The 19,152-nt window shown below is 55.6% G+C and overlaps 5 protein-coding genes across 5 annotated transcripts; 4 read left to right on the forward strand and 1 right to left on the reverse strand.

Moving 5' to 3' along the window:
• Positions 1-5,193: 5,193 nt before the first annotated feature.
• On the forward strand, positions 5,194-6,074 carry CGCA056_v005143 (Coiled-coil domain-containing protein 124-like protein; the record flags this gene model as incomplete). Its single annotated transcript, XM_037320396.1, has 2 exons — positions 5,194-5,351; positions 5,561-6,074. 2 exons carry the CDS (start codon positions 5,194-5,196, stop codon positions 6,072-6,074), a joined length of 672 nt encoding a protein of 223 aa, XP_037181021.1.
• A 650-nt stretch (positions 6,075-6,724) lies between these two features.
• Positions 6,725-8,067, forward strand: CGCA056_v005144 (Protein crossbronx-like protein; the record flags this gene model as incomplete). Its single annotated transcript, XM_037320397.1, has 4 exons — positions 6,725-6,786; positions 6,882-6,976; positions 7,034-7,887; positions 7,939-8,067. 4 exons carry the CDS (start codon positions 6,725-6,727, stop codon positions 8,065-8,067), a joined length of 1,140 nt encoding a protein of 379 aa, XP_037181023.1.
• A 571-nt stretch (positions 8,068-8,638) lies between these two features.
• Positions 8,639-9,853, forward strand: CGCA056_v005145 (uncharacterized protein; the record flags this gene model as incomplete). Its single annotated transcript, XM_037320398.1, has 4 exons — positions 8,639-8,918; positions 8,967-9,296; positions 9,346-9,442; positions 9,490-9,853. The coding sequence occupies 4 exons, from the start codon at positions 8,639-8,641 to the stop codon at positions 9,851-9,853; spliced, it is 1,071 nt and encodes a 356-aa protein (XP_037181022.1).
• An 888-nt stretch (positions 9,854-10,741) lies between these two features.
• Positions 10,742-11,722, reverse strand: rbk1 (Ribokinase; the record flags this gene model as incomplete). Its single annotated transcript, XM_037320399.1, has 1 exon — positions 10,742-11,722. One exon carries the CDS (start codon positions 11,720-11,722, stop codon positions 10,742-10,744), a length of 981 nt encoding a protein of 326 aa, XP_037181025.1.
• A 2,039-nt stretch (positions 11,723-13,761) lies between these two features.
• Positions 13,762-15,770, forward strand: COX2-2 (Cytochrome P450 monooxygenase COX2; the record flags this gene model as incomplete). Its single annotated transcript, XM_037320400.1, has 9 exons — positions 13,762-13,972; positions 14,032-14,164; positions 14,233-14,421; positions 14,484-14,632; positions 14,692-14,807; positions 14,864-15,007; positions 15,072-15,238; positions 15,298-15,378; positions 15,473-15,770. The coding sequence occupies 9 exons, from the start codon at positions 13,762-13,764 to the stop codon at positions 15,768-15,770; spliced, it is 1,488 nt and encodes a 495-aa protein (XP_037181024.1).
• Positions 15,771-19,152: the final 3,382 nt, after the last annotated feature.

The following is a 19,152-nucleotide window of genomic DNA, read 5'->3' on the forward strand; positions in this document are numbered from 1 at the left end:
CGCGTATGCTTGCCTGCAAGAGCTGGGGTCAGTGTACGTGTTGGTGACGACCCGGTCTCCCCGCCGGTTTCCCAATGTGACCAAGCTGTGCGGCGTGAGTTGACGGTCGGCATGGCGAGTTGCTTCTGCCTGATATCGGAGAGACCCATAGTCCCCGTTGGCGTCGGGAATCAGACGACAGACTGACAGATTGTGCTGCAGATCATGAATATCGACTGGTCGTTTCTCAAAGAGGCTCATTGACTCGGTTTTCGCAAGCTTCACCCGCGTTGGGAACCCCTCTGCAAAGTCTTGCCAAGTCTAAGTCGTTTACCCACTTTGCTAGATGGGCTTGGATAGGCGAGAGCCTGGACTGACGGTCTCTACTTAGTAGTCAAGAAATCAGTTTCGCAGGCCCATGACAGCTGAACAAGACTATTTCCACACAGCCAGGGTACGAATGCAGGAATTCAATTCTTCTGACTTCCGTTTAACAGCATTGGACCCCGGGTTCATGAACATCCAAAAGCAAATTATTGCTAATGAAAGCAGAAGGCTTGCAGCTTTCTACGGCAAGGGGTTGTGGTATCCGCTCTCTTCATCTGAACAGCCAATCATACAGTGTCCTCATAACTAATTCTCCATTTCCCGGCCGCCGGAGCCCTGGCTCGCACGACCTCGGAAGCCCGGGAAGAGATCCTACTCTCCATATACCCTGCAAGCGGCTGTGGGTTCCAAGCAAGGCCAAGTCGGCCGGCACACAACAACTCAAACTGAGTATCCCCGATGGCACAATTGGCTAGCGCGTCAGACTGTTAATCTGGAGGTTGGTGGTTCGAGCCCACCTCGGGGAGTGATAGTGGTTAGATTCCACCTGTGTTACTCCACGATATCTTTTGGTATTTTTACACGTCATTTTTGAACCTCACACCTCTTTCAAGCCCTTCGCAGCGCAAATCAGTATGTATGCATGTCGCAGCTGACTACCATAGCCCCTTCTCATGTTTTTGTTATTGCGTACGAGTCTACGTCGCCGTAATTTTCCATTGAGTTGAGGCAATGTCACTGCAGTGGTTCAGGCGGCCCTCTACAAGTCGTCCTAGGGGGCAAAACAGCAATACCGCCTGACTCACTTGCGGCGTATGACAGTTTTCGTTTGGGTCCTGTATACTTGGGCCCCGTGATCCTTACATACAGCATTTGCGAGGACTGGACTTATGCTTGCGAGGGTATGACCCTAGCACAACCGTGGAGTGCAAGGGTGGGTGTCCGGAAATGCTCGCCGGCAGGTCTAGTAAACATACCCTGCCCTTCTCTGGGCTTGGGTTCGACTTCTGACGGCACGTGTAGGGCCGCACCGAATTTGCGTCCTCCCCAATTATGGATGTTTCCTCGAGAGAAGGGGCTTCATCTGAAGTACACATCATGAAGGTCAAGATACCGGGAGCAAACGAGCCCATTTCGCGCGATAAGTGGCAATGCTTCTGATAATAACATTCGAAGTTGTCAGCTCATATTGTACACACCAACAGCGGCTCGCAAAAGCATCCAGGGATCATCTCCACTGGCGTTGTTGTTACCTTGTTCGATCATAATTGGTGAGCTGCTTTCTTTTTGCAAACTGGTAATTGGTCCTGCCAGAGTCCTGGTCATGGGCGTGAGAACACATCTTGGCAGGTGACAAACTGAAGAAACCGACAAGCAGCTCGATTGGACAGCTTCACCTTCGGTCAAGGCCGCCTCACCGGGTTGGTCTGATGCCCCCATGTGCTTCGTCCCTGTAAGGGGTGGTTCTCCACCTCAATATCGCTAGGAGCCTTAAAGCTTGAACTCCATGTCTGTTGTCTGCGGCCCCATGTGAGTTTCCCCGTAATCGTCATTGTGACAGGTCACTTACCACCATGTTGCAGCCTCGTAGATCTCTCACCGCCTGCAATAAAGGCCCCTGTGTCTCTGGCTGCGTAAATCGAGAGTTGTCAGGGTAGCATGGAATGTTGCTGGAAAGGAAACAAGCAAGTATCACATCCTGGTTTATTGGTCAGCTGCGAGTCTGTGGTCTCGATTTGTCTCATCAAGACCCTTGAGTATTGGCAGTCTGCGCGCGTCTTGGGCCTGGCAAATCCTCCCAACTGGCATTCTTCAAGGCTGTCATACTTTCTGCAGGCATCGCTATGTTACACAGCCTCGGGGACTGCCACTTGCGGTGCATCAACCCTGGGCCCTTGTTGGAGGGGACTTTGTTTTGTTGGCCGTTTTTCTTCCTCACTTCTTGGCAGCCTTCTTCTCTTTCGACATCTTTCTGCATCGGAAAAAGCTTCAAGAGCAACCACATCCAGTAAATCATCTATCAAGCGACAGGGGTCCCGGGGTGTCCGGACCTCATCATCAAGGAGTAGCATCACATGGAGAAGCTGGGACCATAGCCAGTGTCTGATACGGAGTTTCCATGGGTCCTCAGAAACTCGTCATAGGCCACTCATTACACGCTTTCACCGCTGCTTCAATTTGGGGCGATGCTTCAGTCATCCGAGTTGTCCGGGACCCAAGGCTGACAGCAATTTAGACAACCCAGGTCGCAACTTTACAAGGCAAGTTATTTTGTAATGCATACTGCCACAAATGGCAATCGGCCTCAGAAATGGGTGGCTGTCATCGGCCTAGACCACCTAAGCGAGCCGGACCAAGAAGTGATTGATGCTGGGGTTGATTTCCTTTGCCCTTTTTCTGTTCGATCGGGGGGCATGTGAGTATTGCGCCCAGAAATCCCCCTTGCCCGCGAAGTCCTCGAAGCCATGGAACGAGACCTGGCTAAGCCTTGCTGCCTAGGATCCATCGAGACAGTAAACGGCAATGGACACGTCAGGCCGACTGACGTGTATACAGGGCCGGCGAGGGGTGATTGTGGTGTTACGATGCGAAATGCGATGTGATATCACTGAGGCTGTCAGCCTCTATGAATGCCGTGTCTGGCACAGGCTGAATGACCGGAGCTCTTGGCCAACATGGCGGGCAAAATGGCCTCAAAGACGGTTTCGGCAATCCTCGGCACGCGTGACCAACGGCTGTCGTTGAAATGGGAAAGCCGGAGATATGCGTGGCATTTGACCACGACCCGCGCAGCGTGAGCGGCTTGTAACTGCGATGGACATTGGTTGGGCAGCAACGAGGTTCAAGCGAGTCGGAGATCATCACCAGCGCTCGGTTAGATATGTATGGTACAGGGCTGGACGGGCCATGTGGGTGGCACTTTGTGTCACAGAAAGAGAGAATTTCCCATCTAGAGGGTGGCCGGGGAGATGCACTGGGACAGGAGTGGCAGTGGATGATGAACTGGCAGAGGCTAAGCTTCCAGCGCGCGGTCCGATGACCGTGAAGATGATGGAAATGTTGGAAAAAACGAGGCGTACTGCGGACGAAGGCAGCACTTCTGCCATGTCACGAATGGGGGCCTGTCAGACCTGACGGCGCATGAATGCCAGCGAGATGCGAATGCCCCCTTCAAGCAGCTAGCTGCATGGCGTGGGCAAGCGGGCGGACCTACGACGGATGGCCTTGATCCTGAATAGGGCAGGGTGCTGCAGGAGGTACTGACCGAGGGCTCCCCTGAGTGGCTGACAGGTCGACTCGGTGAAGCAAAGGCATGGGGGATGGAGCGGTACATTGCGATCAAGTCGAGGGTACATGTTGTGCGACGGCAGCCTCAGGAGGGCGGCGCAGGCAAGACTTGCATCGATATGATGGCGGCCACGACATGGAATGGTGATATTGATCTCAGGTATGTATGGGTCGAGTGTAGTCGGGGAGTGACAGAATGGACGAAGACGGCACCGAGAAAACAAGGGCCAGATCTGCGGTGGGCTGGGCTGTCCGGCCGGGCAACCTCGGGGGCTGCGGAAAGAGAATGCAATGGCGCCGTTCCAATGGCATAGCGGCGGAAGAGCATTCCGAGTCGCGGGGGGGCCGGCTTAGTGGCTCCCGTCATCCCATGCCATCATGCTGGCCTACCCCAACCCTTCAGGTCGTGCTCGAGGCTTTGCTTGCTTGCTAGTTAATTAGCTGCTGCGCCAGGCAAACCGCCTGGAGCTATCGAATGTCGTGCTTTGGTTGTCTTTCGGTATCGACGGAAGCACAAAACATGGAGCCGTCGATGACTTGGGAAGTGAAGCACGGGATGGGTCTCGGAGCTACAATGGGAAGTGTGGCGCACGTTGTTGCTCACACTGACCTACCTACCTAAGGTACCGTGCCGTACCGTAAGGTAGGTATCCACAGATCACAGCTGGCTTTCATTAGCTGGGTTAAGGTCGTGGTGTTATCCGTTAATTAGGTCTCATTCCCATCCCATCCCGTCCCGTCCCTCGCCCTCGGGGTCCACTGTCGCCCGTACGGTGTGTGGCACAAACACCGACACTGTATCTCGGTTTCAACCTCCAGCCCCGAATAACCTACCAGATCCGTGTGCTGTTGGCTGACGGGAAACACGTTGGAATTCACGCCATAGCCAGCTGGAGGTAGCCATGTTTTGGCTTGTGACACTCGGTGGAAGCAATGGAAGCCGCGTTGGCTGCTGCCGAGTTATCGGAATCTGCTTGCCCGTCTTAGCGGGGGCAAGCAAGCCCCTTCTCAGATCACAGAGCACGGCAGCAGGCAAGTCACTGGAAGGGAAGGCCGCCATCCGCTTGGCTGCCTATTGTACAGTGCCTACCCAAGTTGCCTTCTGTTACATCGCTCCTCCGACACCGAGACGCCGACACCAACACCGACGACTGGCACTGTCCTCCCCGTTTGGCCCTTTGTGACAGTTTCTTTTTTTCTCCCAACTTCACTCATCCCTGACGACAAGCTACTTTTTGCCGGATTCAACGCCGCGCCAGCTCCGCTCCGCTCAACCTAGTCACGACCTACATTGCTACATTTCGCATTGTACCACACCTCAGCCGTGGAGGAGGCAACAACGGATCCAACCTGTCCCTCTTTTCTCCCATCCGACCACTTCCCCGGGTCGCACAAACTGCCCACCGCACACGAGATTGCCTCGACGCACCAACAGGCGCCAGCCACGAACTACGCACCCGGACACAAGCTACATACCATACACATCCTAGCATAGCAACGCGTCGCATCGCATCGCATCGCACCACTTCCACCACCACCACCACCACCACCATCACTGTATCCTTACCCGCGATACACACTCTACATACAGTCATAGTTATGGCCGGCAAGAAGGGAGCCGGTGAGAACAGCAAGAAGGCCGCGGGAAACGCCCGCAAGGCCGAGGCTGCAGCCCAAAAGTCTGCTGCCGAGGATGCGAAGAAGGCAGCCGCTGAGGATGCCGAATGGTCCAAGGGCTCCAAGAGCAACGCAAAGAAGTGAGTGTGTCTGACGCACCCTCCACACGGGGAGCAAAGTGTATGCGGGCGCGAACGCGGCTTCCGAATCCCGCAGCCAACACCGTCGCCCAGGACCGTCACACTTCATGCATACTGTCCCAAAACACGCCGGATCTCTGTTACCCCGCAAAGAACAAGGAAAGAAACACATGGCACAGGACATTGGCTGACACGCTGTTTGATCCCAGGGAGGCGGAAGCCGCCAAAAAGGCCGAGGCAGCCCGCAAGAAGGCTGAGCGTGAAGCCGCGTTGAAAGAGGAGGAGGCAAACACACCGGGGCGATCCGCGCCTAAGAACGCCAAAACGGCTGTCAAGAAGACCCGCGGACTCGACCTGTCGCAGTTGGACGACAAGCCCAGCGGCTCCCTTGCCGCCCTTAACGCTTCGGGCATTGACAACGCCCTTGATGCTCTGTCGCTCACAGGCTCCTCCGATGCCAAGGTTGACAGACACCCCGAGAGACGCTTCAAGGCCGCCTACGCAGCCTTTGAGGAGCGCCGACTCGCCGAGATGGACGAGGACGGCTCGGGTAAGGGTCTGCGTCTCCAGCAGAGGAAGGACAAGATCCGAAAGGAGTTTGAGAAGAGCCCCGAGAACCCTTTCAACCAGGTCAACGCCCGCTTCGATTCCAGCAAGGAGGAATTGGCTCAGCTGAAGGCCAATGAGAAGAGCAAGATCGAGAACAGGCTTGGTTCCAAGTAGACTCTCTTGTCACTCTCGCCTTCCGTACCTATGGTAGCCCTCCACCAGATCAAGGAGATACACATACCTAGTAGATATAGCACAGAGATGATGAGGCTGGGATTCGACTAGCATCGGTCACCCACCTACGATAAAAATGACATGATTACTCGAATATGCATCTGATCATGAGGCCAAATTTGCCCCTCCATCACGATTGTGCGAATGAGATCTCTCGCTGTGGTACATGACATGTTATGTCTCTGGCGAACAACTGCTACCACTGGTCGAAGAGACAGCCTGCCAAGCCGTCATCCGTCTGCCACGTTGTCTCCTTGTTTTCTCCTGCCTGAACGGCCACCACAGTGTCATCACCAATGCGGGACCGACATCGCTACATTTTTTGGCGGGGTAGCTTGCCCCTTACGTAGGTGAGGTGGGGTAGGTAGTCACTGCGCTGCCCGCCTTCCTGATAAGATAACATTCTTGAAGCTATCTATCGCGATAAAGAATACTGGCGGCAGAATATTACACCGCCTTTCTTGACCGCCCTCAGCTGTGCATGAACAAGCCCATCGACAACCGTCTCATAATCCTAACGACATCATTATAGGCATATTTCATCTCATCAGAAAAGAGGCTATTTTACGAATGTCTCATCAAACCTCAAAATGGCGAGTCTAAGAATGGGCAGCATGCCGTCGCTGAGGCGGCAGCATCTCCTGGCCGAATTGTGAGGTTCTTCCAAGTCTCAACCCACGCCCAAGCCCCCTGAAACCGGGGGAGAGGGGGTCAGACACAAATGCGGCTGCTAACGCTTGATCACAGTGCCGGTCTCAAGCAGGCCTGCCCGGAGGGTGTATTTGTGAGCTTGACGCCGGGAGACCCGATGCTGTGGTCGGGCGTCATGTTTGTGAGGCATGGTACTGGAAACTCATGATGAGATCACAATCAGGCAGCATGCTGAGACCATCATACAGGACCCTACGCTACGGCAATACTCAGATTTCAAATATCATTTCCCGACACATACCCGCGGCTGCCGCCACTCGTGACCTTCTCGACAGACATGTTCCATCCGTTGATCACACCATTAACGACCTACATGTACACCACGGATATCCAGGACAACGGCACAGTGAGCGCAACTGACGCAGAACGCCTGCCTCCCGGCGGCTTCAGTCTACGACACGGATTCCCAGCTTGGTTTGGACGAGGAAGCCGAAGTGTGGCGGGTAGTAGGCAGGCCAGCGGCCAGCAGCAGCCCCCGGCAACGCCGGCGAGAGGCGGTACATCAAGCAGTGCGGCGACGACACCGAGTTCCAAGGCTACGCCGATTGGAGGGCGTCCGGGATACCTCGACACCTCGCGACGGGAGGTTTCGACGTACGAGGTTTTGAGATACATTAGGAGCACGTTCGATGATGACAGTGTGCTTGATTCGGTGCCGCTCGAGGCTGCTGGCAACCCGGGCGCTTGGCACGCATGGCGGACGCGTCAGCGCCAGGCGGGCAATCTCACTGAAGACTCTGAAAAGCGGCCAGTGGAGGCGCAGGAAGGGGAAACTGAAGAGAAGAAGGCCGAGGGAGAGACGGCCGCGGCTGATGGCCAAGACAAGGCTGAACAGCCAGTCCCCGAGGCCGAGCCTGCTGCGCCGGCGACACCCGTCGCGAACACTATCAAGCGGAAGCCAGTGTCGGGCGTTGTGCCTACCCCGCGGCACCCTGGAGAGTGGAACTGGGAAGGAGTGTGGGAGGACAGAGTACAGAAGGGCATCGCGGCGTCCCTTTCGGAGGCGGTGCTGTACGGAGCGGCCAGCGGCGGTGACGATTTGGTGAGTCTTCTTCACCTGGAAAGTTATGAAGCAGCTGCTAACTAGGCGCAGATCAACTTCCTCGCAATGGAGGAAGGCGAGGTGGATTCTGTCCGTGAGAACCTGCAGCGGACGCTGGGAAGCGGCGCCGCGACCCCCGAAGAACGAAACAGCATGCAAGGCGTGCCTGCTGGCGAATGATTCCATGGTTTATGATAGCGACTTCCACCTTTTGTCTCATGAAAACCCTATGCTAGATGACCTTTTCTACCCCTTCCCTCTGCTGTTGCTTGAACGCATTCGCGAGAGATATTTCCACCACCGCATCCAACACCCATAGCATCGAGAACCTCAATAATAACAATCTTCCAACGCCAGCCATTGTGCGTCAGTATCTCATCTCGACTATGGGCCTATCACCAATAGCCTTTGTCGTACTGATTGTTCTCGCAACTGTATCGCTTCCACTGATCTTGTTTGCTTTGCTCTCGCGCTTCGTCTGTCGCAACTTCAGAGACGCGGCCGGCCTCCGCGAGCCCAATCCTCGACGCTAGTTCGGTCTGAGACGTGCCCGTGACGACAGCTCCAGCAACAACAGTAGCAGCCTGAGCTCTGGCTCGCGGTTTCTTACGGACTCCTGGCCTGACCTTGAGAGCACTCGAGGACACAACGACACGCCGCCATTGGACCCTGGCACCGAGCTCATCGACTTCGCAGACGTCGTCCAATCGCCATCGCAAGCTTGGCACCCGTCGAGAGAGAGCCGCCTGGTATGGAGCTTTTCGCCGACGAGAATAGACCGGACGGCACCGCAACACCTCAACCGCTCCGAGTGCTCAAGAGATTCGGGCGTCATACTGGAGAGGTCGGAAGACCAGGGAGTGTAAGGGGCGTGAGCGACTCGGACGAGAGCCGCAGCAGTACCCCCGAAGGCCCTGACAGGCCTTTGGTGGTCATAAAGAAGAGAGGCATGCAAAATGGCAGAGAAACACCTGGACAGCTTGGTTTCAAACCGAGCCGTCATCACCGCCCTCCTCTCCCAGCATCAAAGAGTGAGACTTCTCAGCTGAAAAAGCATAGACCCCGCTAACGAAGCATAGTTTTTCCCGACACTGACGACGAGGTTGGAGATGATACGATTCGCGCATCTTACGATGGCAACGACCAGATCGCACCCCTTTCATCTTGCGGTCCTTTATTTTCTGACCCGTTTAGTGCCCGTATGCCAACGAGAGATCCGGCAGTTCTTGTGCCTCGGATTGTGGTGACGCCCGCAGTCAGAGCCATAGAAGGCGATAGGGGGGCTATGTGGATTGCTGTCGAAGTGTCGGCAGAGCTGTGCCAGCCGCCCGATGGCACGTTTCTTCCAATGACCCCCGTCTCCAACGATGGATTCCCGGTTCCTGGAACCGAACCTCGTCAGCTTGGAGGTACGTTGAGGCTCCGGAAGATGCCCGTGTGGTGCTAATTTTGGCTCAGATCGATACGGCTGCATATACGATATGGATATCCAACTCATCCCTCTAGGAAATAATTGTATCCTTGAGATCATCCAGGAAGACGAACCGACCCCCAGGTAAAGTTTCGAACTAAGCTTATTGACAACGGCTGACGAGATTGCAGCATGTTATTTCCGGGATTGAAGGTCCTTGTGCTTGCGCACGTTCACTTCGAGGCCAAGGGACCTATCCCATTCAGGCCAAACGGTCATATCCGGCAACGGTCAGATGAGTTGATCGATGACCTTGAAGATCAGCTCGGGAGCTCGAGGGTAGAGTATCTCCGCATCGTGGTCAAATACAAGCACTCAGCATTCCCCAAATGCGGCAGGTCTGACACGGTTGACGGCGTTGCCGATGTGAAGACCAAGCTGGAGACATCGGCCACAGCCGCACTGCAGCACCTCAACCACAGATCACTTTGGTCTCCGTGTGCAATGCTAGCACCAAATCCACTCTTTGGCATCATCCACCAGCACTGGCCGTAGGGTACCAAGAAGGGAAGAGAGGTTATAGAGCGGATTGTTCGGCAGCGGACCCCCCCCGATGTGCCGCCCAAATCTCAGCCCAAGCCCAGAATGGAGTATACTTCGCCTACATCCATGCAAACACCACCAACCGTGCCCAGACGGGAATCAAGTCTCGGGAAGGATGGCACGGTAAGGCAGCCGGAAGCTGCCCGCATCGGGTGGTCTGAGCTCCGGCAGCCCTCGGTAGCAGGTTGGCGGAGGAGCCGCGCGGAAGATGGACAGCGCGTCCCGTCAAATGCAACGTGCCCCGAAGATTCGGCCTCCGATGACAGGGATGTCAAGTCTCCGGGAATACTGAGAAGTCCGCGCTCCATGGGGGCCGGGTTGCTCAGGACCTTGGGAGCTTCTGATGACGTGACTGCGGACGGCCAAGCAGCTGAGAGCCGGAGCCTGAGAGGCTCATTCCGTGGGCAGCGCGGGAAGCAAACCAGCCGTTGGGGTTGGACCAGTTGGTGGTAGGAGTATGGATTGTTTGCTTTTCTTTGCAGTTTTACGTAGACGCAGTAGTCCATCGCGTTTCTAAACGCTTCATAATTCAACATCGGTGTTTCGTCTCTGACTTACAGCCGGACTTCACATGTGTTTCCTACGCTTTATGCTCTTGCTCGCAACGAAGTGGCTGGCCTATTACATCAAACTTTATGGCAGGACGCACACCCTCAGCCTAGTATAGCTAACAATAGAGTAAGGGTGAGGGCGAAAATGCAAAATTTACCTTGGACAAGGTCTCGAGGTGGGCACACTTTGAACGCATTTACAGACCGTGTAGTAACCTTTCAACTTTTTTTCTTCGATTGACTTTTTGGTGTTTTTAGGGGTATTTTGCTTTTACGAATTGACAAGCATCTACTGCTGAAGCTCATCCCTCCACGGAATAGAGGTCTGGGCACCCTTACGCTCGACGGTCTTGGCCGCCGCGTGGTTGGCCCTGCGGATGCTCTGAGCAATGTCAAAGGTCTCGCCCTTGGCCTGCGCAGCGACGGCAGCAACGCAGTAGGCGCCGACAAAGGTGTCGCCGGCGGCCGTGGTGTCGACGACCTTGGCCTTCTCCGCGGGGATGAGCTCGGCGGCGCCCTCCTTGTTGACGTAGTAGACGCCCCGGCCGCCAAGGGTGATGACGACGTTTTGGACCTTCTTGGCGATGAACCACTCGCCGACGCGCTTCAGCCCCTCGGGGGTGTCGAGGTCGGACTCCTGGCAGCCGGAGAGGATTGCGGCCTCGGTCTCGTTGACGACGAGGTGGGCGAGTCCGTCGTAGGCCTCCTCGGGGAGGCGCTGGGCGGGGGCGGGGTTCAGGAGGACGGGTACGGAGGCGGCCTTTGCGGAGCGCAGGGCGGTCAGGACGGTGTCGAGGGGAACCTCGAGCTGCATGACTAGCAGGTCGGGCTTGGGCTCGAGGGTCTGGGGAAGGGAGCCGAACTTGTCGGCGGTGACGGCGTAGTTGGCTTCCGGGGCGAGGATGATGCGGTTCTGTCCGGTGGGCTCGTCGACAACGATGATGGCCATGCCGGTCTTGAGGTCGTCGCCGACAGTGATGCGGTCGGTGCGGACGCCGTACTCGCCGAGGTGCTTCAGGAGGAGAGAGCCGTACGAGTCGGAGCCGACGGCGCCGATCATGGAGACGGAGGCGGATTCAGAGGCGGCATCGTTCGGAGACTCACGGGACCGGGAGAGCTTCGCACAGGCGACGGCTTGGTTTGCGCCCTTGCCACCGGGGGAGATGACGACCGAGTTCGACGTCAGGGTCTCGCCTGGCAGGGGGTGGTGAGGGACGTAAGACGTCAGGTCGATGTTGAGGGAGCCGAGGACGGTGATTTGAGGAGCCATTTTGGGTAGTGAGGCGCGTGAGTGTCGACGCAGATGGTGTTTCGTATGCGCGCCGTTTTACTTCTCTTCAGGTGTAATCGTTGGCACGATGGACTTGACAGGTTCTTTATTGGACACGTCTCGTCGTCAGTCGGGTCTTTCGACGCAGTGAAGACAATCGTGGTTCCGAGCGAGAGAGTGCAGCTCGGATAACTGCGGGAGTGACAGATAATGGTAGGCGAATGTTTTAGCAGAGGATTTCGAAGTTTTCCCAGCCGACGGAACGTGGAGAACACTGCGGTGCAGTGCGGTGAGGGGACCCCGCCGAGAGGGAGGGTGGGATGATGATGCACTTGGCGGGGCAGCTGGCTGATGGCTGCCAGGTTCGCAGTTGGAAGATGGCACCGTGGGTGGAGGAGCACCGAGGGTGAAGGGCATGTTGGGTGGGCCTCCCCTGAAGGATTGGCGAATGGTCCTCGGGGCTGGGACGCCCTGCAGCTTAGGGCGACTTTAGCGCTGCTGTAGAACGTCTAGAATATCCACAGAAAATAAAAACGCTGTGAAGAATTCGAACGCCAAAGCAGGGAAAGGAGGGATCCACCGCTTTATTTCGTGTCGTGGTGTTGGCATGGAAAAACTCGCCATCTTAGGAGGGGGAGATGGACAGGGGGCTGGCTTAGTTAGATCGTAGATAGGAGCGGCCTTCCTGTTGGTTCTTGATCGTTCGGTTTCAATGTTTTGAAGCATCAGACTGCAATGCAAGACTGCAAAATACCAAGTAAGCGTCATTAGCTTGGACATCAACCACTGCCCGCGAGGGCTAGGTCCATACTTTTACCTCGAGTTTAAGGGGCCCTGTCCTGCTAAAAGAGCCGAGCCGAAGAACGGAGCCCACCCTGAAGGTTACTGTAAGCGCATCCGACCCCCTTACCGTCGTCCATGGTTTGAATCCGATCGGGTGTTGCACTCGACGGCACGGGACCTGACGTGCTGACGTCGAAAGGGTCTGGCCTGGTCTCTTTGCCTTGCCCCCATCCAGTGCCGTTCATCTGCCCAGGCGGGATGGATCTGAGATAGACTTGAGGATCCAGACCTTGGACCAGACCCTCCAAAATTCTTCTGTCTTGTCCGAGTCTGAAATGGTTGACAAGTTGCTTCTTGCGAGTGCAGCCGTTCGTACATCTCGACCCAGCGCGACGGACTCGATTTTCCTGCCGCTACCGGCCCGGTAGCCGGGGACAGCCGACCGTTTCCATGTTTCGTTTCGGCCAACACGTGGAAATGAACGACACCACGACCGTTTAGACTTTGGGCGTGCAGACGGCTTGCGACTTAGACTCGGTTTCTTGTTGCCTCTTGGCTGCTGCTCTTGCTGCTCTTGCTTCTGCCACTGCTGCTGGCTGCTGTCGACGCCGCCCTATCCTGCTCTGCCATGCCATGCCATGCCACGCCACGCCACGCTGCATCGGGGTGTTAGCAGCTATGGGTCAGGGTCCTTGTTGGTGTGTGAGGTTATGTGTGCGTAAGGCTCCACGGGAGTTGGATTTTAGTTGGGATGAATGACTTGGTGAAATGCTCTAGTGGAGGGGAGCAGAAAATATTTTGAAGGCAGAAGAAATGGCCCTGGAGAAAGACTACCGGAGACGCAAGAGCTGCACAGTAGACCTGGCCTACGTTACCCAAGCAGAGGTGCCCAACGCTCCTTTCCGCTGAGGAAGGTACCTTCCCGTCCTTCCTTACCTGCCTCACTTGCCTTGCCGTACTGCGCCGTCATGCACCGGCCGACGAAGAAGGGAAGGGCCGTGTCCTGCTTGAGCCTCCTGCCTCCTACTCGTTGACAACTCAGACCAGTCTCCCCTTCGTGCTTTCCATTCTCTTAGCGCCGGGTTATCTTTATCCATCATGACCTTTTTTGTTTCTTCGTAATCCTTTTCCACTAAGCCGGCCTCTGCTCTTACAAGTTCCCAATCTTGAGTCGTTTCCGGAATTGCATCTCGATCCCCCAAGACTTCGACTGAAACCGCATACGATTTCTCTCTTACATAAACGTCCGTGAGACGATGGACATCGATCAAAACAGCTCGGCCTGGACGACGACTGCCGCCTGTCTGGCCGTTGTCCTCTTCCTCTATCTTGTCAGGCCGCGGTCATCCTCATGGGGCCACCCGCCCCTACCCCCTGGCCCGCCGGGTGAATTTCTCCTTGGTCATCTGCGTGTTATTCCCAAAGAGAGAACCGCCGAGACGTATGCCGAATGGGCCAAGAAGTACAGTCAGTATCATCCCTCCGGCGCCGTCACCAAGGCATCGTTATGACTGACACATCTTCAGAGTCAGATGTCATCTATGTCAAATCCCTCGGACAGCCCATTATTGTGCTCAACAGCGTCGATGCTGCCAGGGATCTTCTCGACCGGAGGGGGGCCAACTACTGCGACAGGCCCAGATTCACCCTCTTTGAGGTGTAAGTTACCCCGAACTCCGTCCGGACGTGTCCTGTCGTCATGCTGAAGCAAATTACCCGCTTGCCAGCATGGGCTGGGGGAAGACGCTGACCTTCCTCCCCTTCGGGCCCCGCTGGCAGATGCACCGCAAGCTGCTGCAGACCACTTTCAGTAACACAAACGTGCGGCAGTGGTACCAATTGCAGGTCACAGAGGCCCGCAAGTCCGTCCACAGCATCATAAAGGACCCAGACAACTGGGAGGTTTCAATGAAGAGGTAAGCAGTGGCAGCGCCCAAACGGCCCTGAACCCTCAACGCCGTCGGCTGACATTTACCAGGTTCGCCGTCGCCATTGTCCTCAAAGTAAGTTACGGAGTTGATGTCCGAGATGACAACGACCCGTATGTAAAGATCGCCGACGATGCCATGTACGCAACTGGCAACGGCGGTGCACCCGCCAACAGCATCGTAGATGTTTTCCCTCCCGGTACGTCCCGGAGTGCTGGATATTCCCAAACCCAGCACTGACAGTAATGCTCGCCGCAGCTCGCCATCTACCCAACTGGCTGGCTAGAGACTGGTCGCTGAAATTTGCGCGAGAATGGGGCTGGGCTATCCAGAAATTGCACAACGTTCCATTCGCCGTTGCTCAAGACGAGGTGGTAAGTGTGCCCTTCGGCTTGTCACGTCGACGCCCGCAAAGCGCTGACAAGTCAAGGCTCGAGGCAAGGAGAACCCGTCCTTTGCGCACACGTTGTTGGAAACGTATAATTCCAACGCCAAGAACGGTCTGGACAACGAGTGGTCACTTGACGATATCAAGGGGGCAGCGGGCGCCATCTTCATCGCAGGGGCAGACACGGTAACTGAGCGCACCGACGATGATACTCAGACCGAGTAAGACGCAACGCTGACATGAGCTTCAGACCTGGGCTACCATTGTTGTCTTTGTGCTGAACATGGTCCTCCATCCTGAGATTCAGCAGAAAGCTCAGGCATTAATCGACCGGGTCGTCGGGCAGGAGAGACTTCCGACCTTATCCGACAGACCATCCCTCCAATACATTGACCACATTGTCCAGGAGGTGTACAGGTATGTCAGACCAGTTCGACTCAGGAGCACGTGGGATGGTTGTTGAAGAAGAAACACAGATGGTCTCCGTTGGCACCGTTAGGGATTCCCCACAAGTCCCTTGAAAACGATGTCTACAACGGCATGTTCATCCCTAAGGGGTAGGTTCTCTGCCCCTCTTCACCACCACCAACCTCCGCGGCCCGAAAGGAAGCTGCATGCTTCTAGAATGAAAATGCCAACTGCTTTCCCCAGGTCCATTATTTTCGCAAACTCCCGCGCCATGACTCAAGACGAGAGGATATACCGGGACCCCAAGTCTTTTAATCCAGACCGATACAAGCCGCCCTCTGCTGGCGGCCATGGTGAGCCCTTGCCCCTTGGGCAATTTGGATTCGGTCGTCGAGTTTGTGTTGGCCGCTTTCTGGCAGACAACAGCGTCTGGATAGCTGCGGCCACGATGCTAGCCACTCTCAACATTGGCAAGAAGGTCGGGCGAGACGGCCAAGTTATCGAGCCAGAAGTGGTGTTCACTAATGGCGGTACCTGGTGAGTGCCAAGACCCATATTCTTCAGGGGGAATCCGCTGATCTGATGTCAAACAAAGCCACCCAGAGCACTTTGAATGCTCAATAACGCCGCGCAATGAGAAAGCAGCAGACTTGCTGCGACAGTCCATCTCTTCTTGAAGAGCTTAGCAACCAACAAAGTGAGGCGGTCTAGCCTCTTGGAGCTGGTGTACTAAGCTTTTAGGCTTCCGGTTGATGAAACCGTGCGCGGCCTGCATCGAGGGGGGACCTGGATGCTCGGGTTACGTTCTCTCACTGAAGAGAAGGTCCCTTGCGACAGCCAAGTCAGCTTCAGGCTCTCGAGAAAGGAACCTGAATCAAAGACGGCTGTTCTACTGGCCGAGACCGAGACATGAGGGAGGATGATTCCGGATGTCCCTTTGACAACCAAGCAATACCAACGTTGCATTTTCAAAGACAATTCCAAGGAAGTGCCGTCCACATCAACATGTAATACGGACGTAGGGATCTCCACCGTTTTTCCTGCTGGACAGTCCTGAAATAATGGAACCGTTGTTGCCACAAGAGCTTGCCGAACTTCGCCGGTTGGCTGTCGATAAATCCTGAGCTGCATTTTCTAGCTGGAGCTGCAGCTATACCAAGCCTGCATCCAGACCAAAGATGGCTTCGAATCGAGGGTCTGGATTTGCATTCGAACTGGACCCGATGGAAAAGCTCCCTGGCTAAAGGAGGGGTTCCCGCTTGGCTATCGACTTGAGATAGCCCACGTTTGGGCCGCCCCATGTCAATCTCTTCTTGCATGACGTTTGTTGTCTCTACCTCTCATGGGTTTTCTTACTTCTTCACTTGTTGCTCTTCTCCTGTGCCCTATGCCCTATGCCCTCGTTTTGAGACCGTTGGAGAAAGGGAAAATCAACGGGCGTCGTTGAGAGTCATGCGCACAAACGGTCAAAGCCATCCATCTTATTCGTCCAGTGTCAGGTCATCGCATGAGCCATGTCACCCTCCCTCAAGCGTTGTCGCCATCTATGAGTGAGGGAAAAAAACGTGGCAGCAGACGGGGGAAGGAGGGTGCATGAGCCGTCATGACAGATTTGCGGCCGTAGCAAAGCGTGAGCAGGGAGAGCAAGGGCAGCTGCGCTAGCGGAGTGACTTCCGCGGCATATATCGAAACATAATGGTTGATCGTCAACGCCGGCGACGCCAGAGCCAGAGAATCGTCCTTCCTTCTTGGATTCCGGCGCCCCATCGGTGGTCGCGATGCTAGTTCCGGGGGGTAAGCTGAGCCGCTCGCTCTAACGACAGGGTTACGACTCGTGGGATGAACTGGCCCAGGAGGGCAGCATCTCGTGCATGGGGTGAGATCTTGGATCGTTGTGTGACGGCTGAGATCTGGGAAATTTGTAACAGCGCCAAAGACGCCGGGTCTTCTAGACCGTCTAGAAGCCGCGATGGAAGGCACACCGCATGGGACCACCACCTCAATAAAAAAAAGTCATGAGCCACGCCATGTGGAACTAGGATCAAGCCCCTTTGGCTCTTCATTGGGGGCTGGAGTTGGGGGCGCAACGTTGGCCGCCATCCACCCTCCCAATACCATAGAGTAGGAGCCGGTTTTTTGGTTTGTTCCCCTAAAAAGGGACCTCTCCCTGCGACTTGCATAACAAACTAGAAGCCAAGAACGACGGTAGAGAAGCAGCTAAAGATTCATGACAACGCCGCCCAACTTTGCGCGGTCACATCGCCGATATAGGACTTCTATTTATGAGTCTGTGTGTGAGTCCCTTCGTCTCGCGGGAAACGGCGGAGGTGATTCAGAATTAAGAATCACACCGACGGTCCTTCACCGCAACGTAGGTAACTTCAACCAGCACCACAAAGTTCAGCCCCGGCTCAGCTTGGCCCTTTTTCCCAGGCTTGGGCTGGCTCCCCACGGCCGCCGAAGGAACCCGCAACCCGAGTTATTCTGCCCAGGGCCGGGTGCTGGCCCCGGCGCTTCCCTTTCTTATCAGTTCGACGGACTTCCCGGAGACTCGAGAGTCCATTTTAAAGCAAGAAGCAGCCGCAGCAGCAGGAGAATTGCAGTGTAGTAGGGCCGACGGAGGCGGCCGGGGGCGGCGGCGGCGGCGGCAGCAGCAGCAGCAGCAGCAGCATCCGCCATAGCTTTTTTCTCCGCATGCGGTGCCCTGTAGAAGTGTAGCAGGTAGCTGTAGGTAGTAATGAAGCAATTACCAAGCCGAAAACTTTGACAGCTCCGGACCCTGTCGAGACATGACGCAGATACCCGGCCACGTGCAATTGAGACAAACCGACTCGAGGGCAGCAAAGGAAGGCAACTCGTGACGGGGTGCACCGCAGGAAACGACGACAAAAAAAAAGGGGGGGCGACGGGAGAACAATTCCAGAAGACTCTCCAGGTTTTGGGATGTCGCGCAACGACAGGTTGCGCAAGCCTCAACGGCTAGTGCGCAAGACGGCGCACACACTTTCAGGTAGCGATAGCGGTGGAGGAATGGGCTGAAGAAAGCCCGGCCCGGCAGCTAACGAACGGTAAGAATCAGCCCAAGATTCGACACCGGCCGGCGTTTGCGGACTCTTCGTCGATCGTCGTGCCAGGCGGGTTCCCCCCCTCGTCTGCCTAGGGTTCCCAGGGTTGCTTGCCTCCAAAAGCGGCGAACCTTGCATCACTCCAACACATGCTAGAAGCTTACAGGTGAGAAGGGAGGGAGGGGTCGGGAGGAGCTTGGATGTGTTTCTGGTGCAGTGCTACTCAATATTGTGCGTGTGTGTGAAGAAGATTTGTCTCCCCCAAGTGATCCCCCAAAATTCCATCTGATACTCGGTCTTGGCTTCTTACTCTTCTTTCTCTGAAGTGCTTAACTCTCGCTCAATTCGAGCAGGACTTCTGCTTTGTGCCCGTCCGCCGTCTGATACACGCCGTACACTGCTACCCCTCATCAGCAGCAGCTCTGGCCTTTCCCCTCTTATCCCCCCCTATCCTGTTTCGTGCTTGACGAACAAACCCCCCACTTGGGATGCTTGGGATGAGTTGACGAAAAAAAAGTCGTGGATTGTGAAAACTGCAATTGTGGAAATGAGATATAGTGGACGTGGAGTATTGGCATCGGTATATCGCAGGAACGTCAGCAGCCAGCGGCTTCCTTCCCCCCCTCGCCTGTCAATATTTCCACATCCATGCCGCCCCATCCAACCCCCTTGTCCCGGTAGACCTTTCCGTACGCTTAACCTTTGAGGCGAAACGGTGTTCTCGAACCGTGGCTGCGGGGGTTGGGATCGTCATATCAAGGAACGACCTTCGACGTTTTTGTAGGCATAACGATGACTCGAGCCGTTTCGGAAGACGTGAGCTTGCATACGGGCGAGTCGTAATCCCAACGTTAAATA

The sequence above is a fragment of the Colletotrichum aenigma genome, assembly GCF_013390185.1.
Source record: "Colletotrichum aenigma strain Cg56 chromosome Unknown KSG_Cg56_contig03, whole genome shotgun sequence".
NCBI lineage: Eukaryota > Fungi > Ascomycota > Sordariomycetes > Glomerellales > Glomerellaceae > Colletotrichum > Colletotrichum aenigma.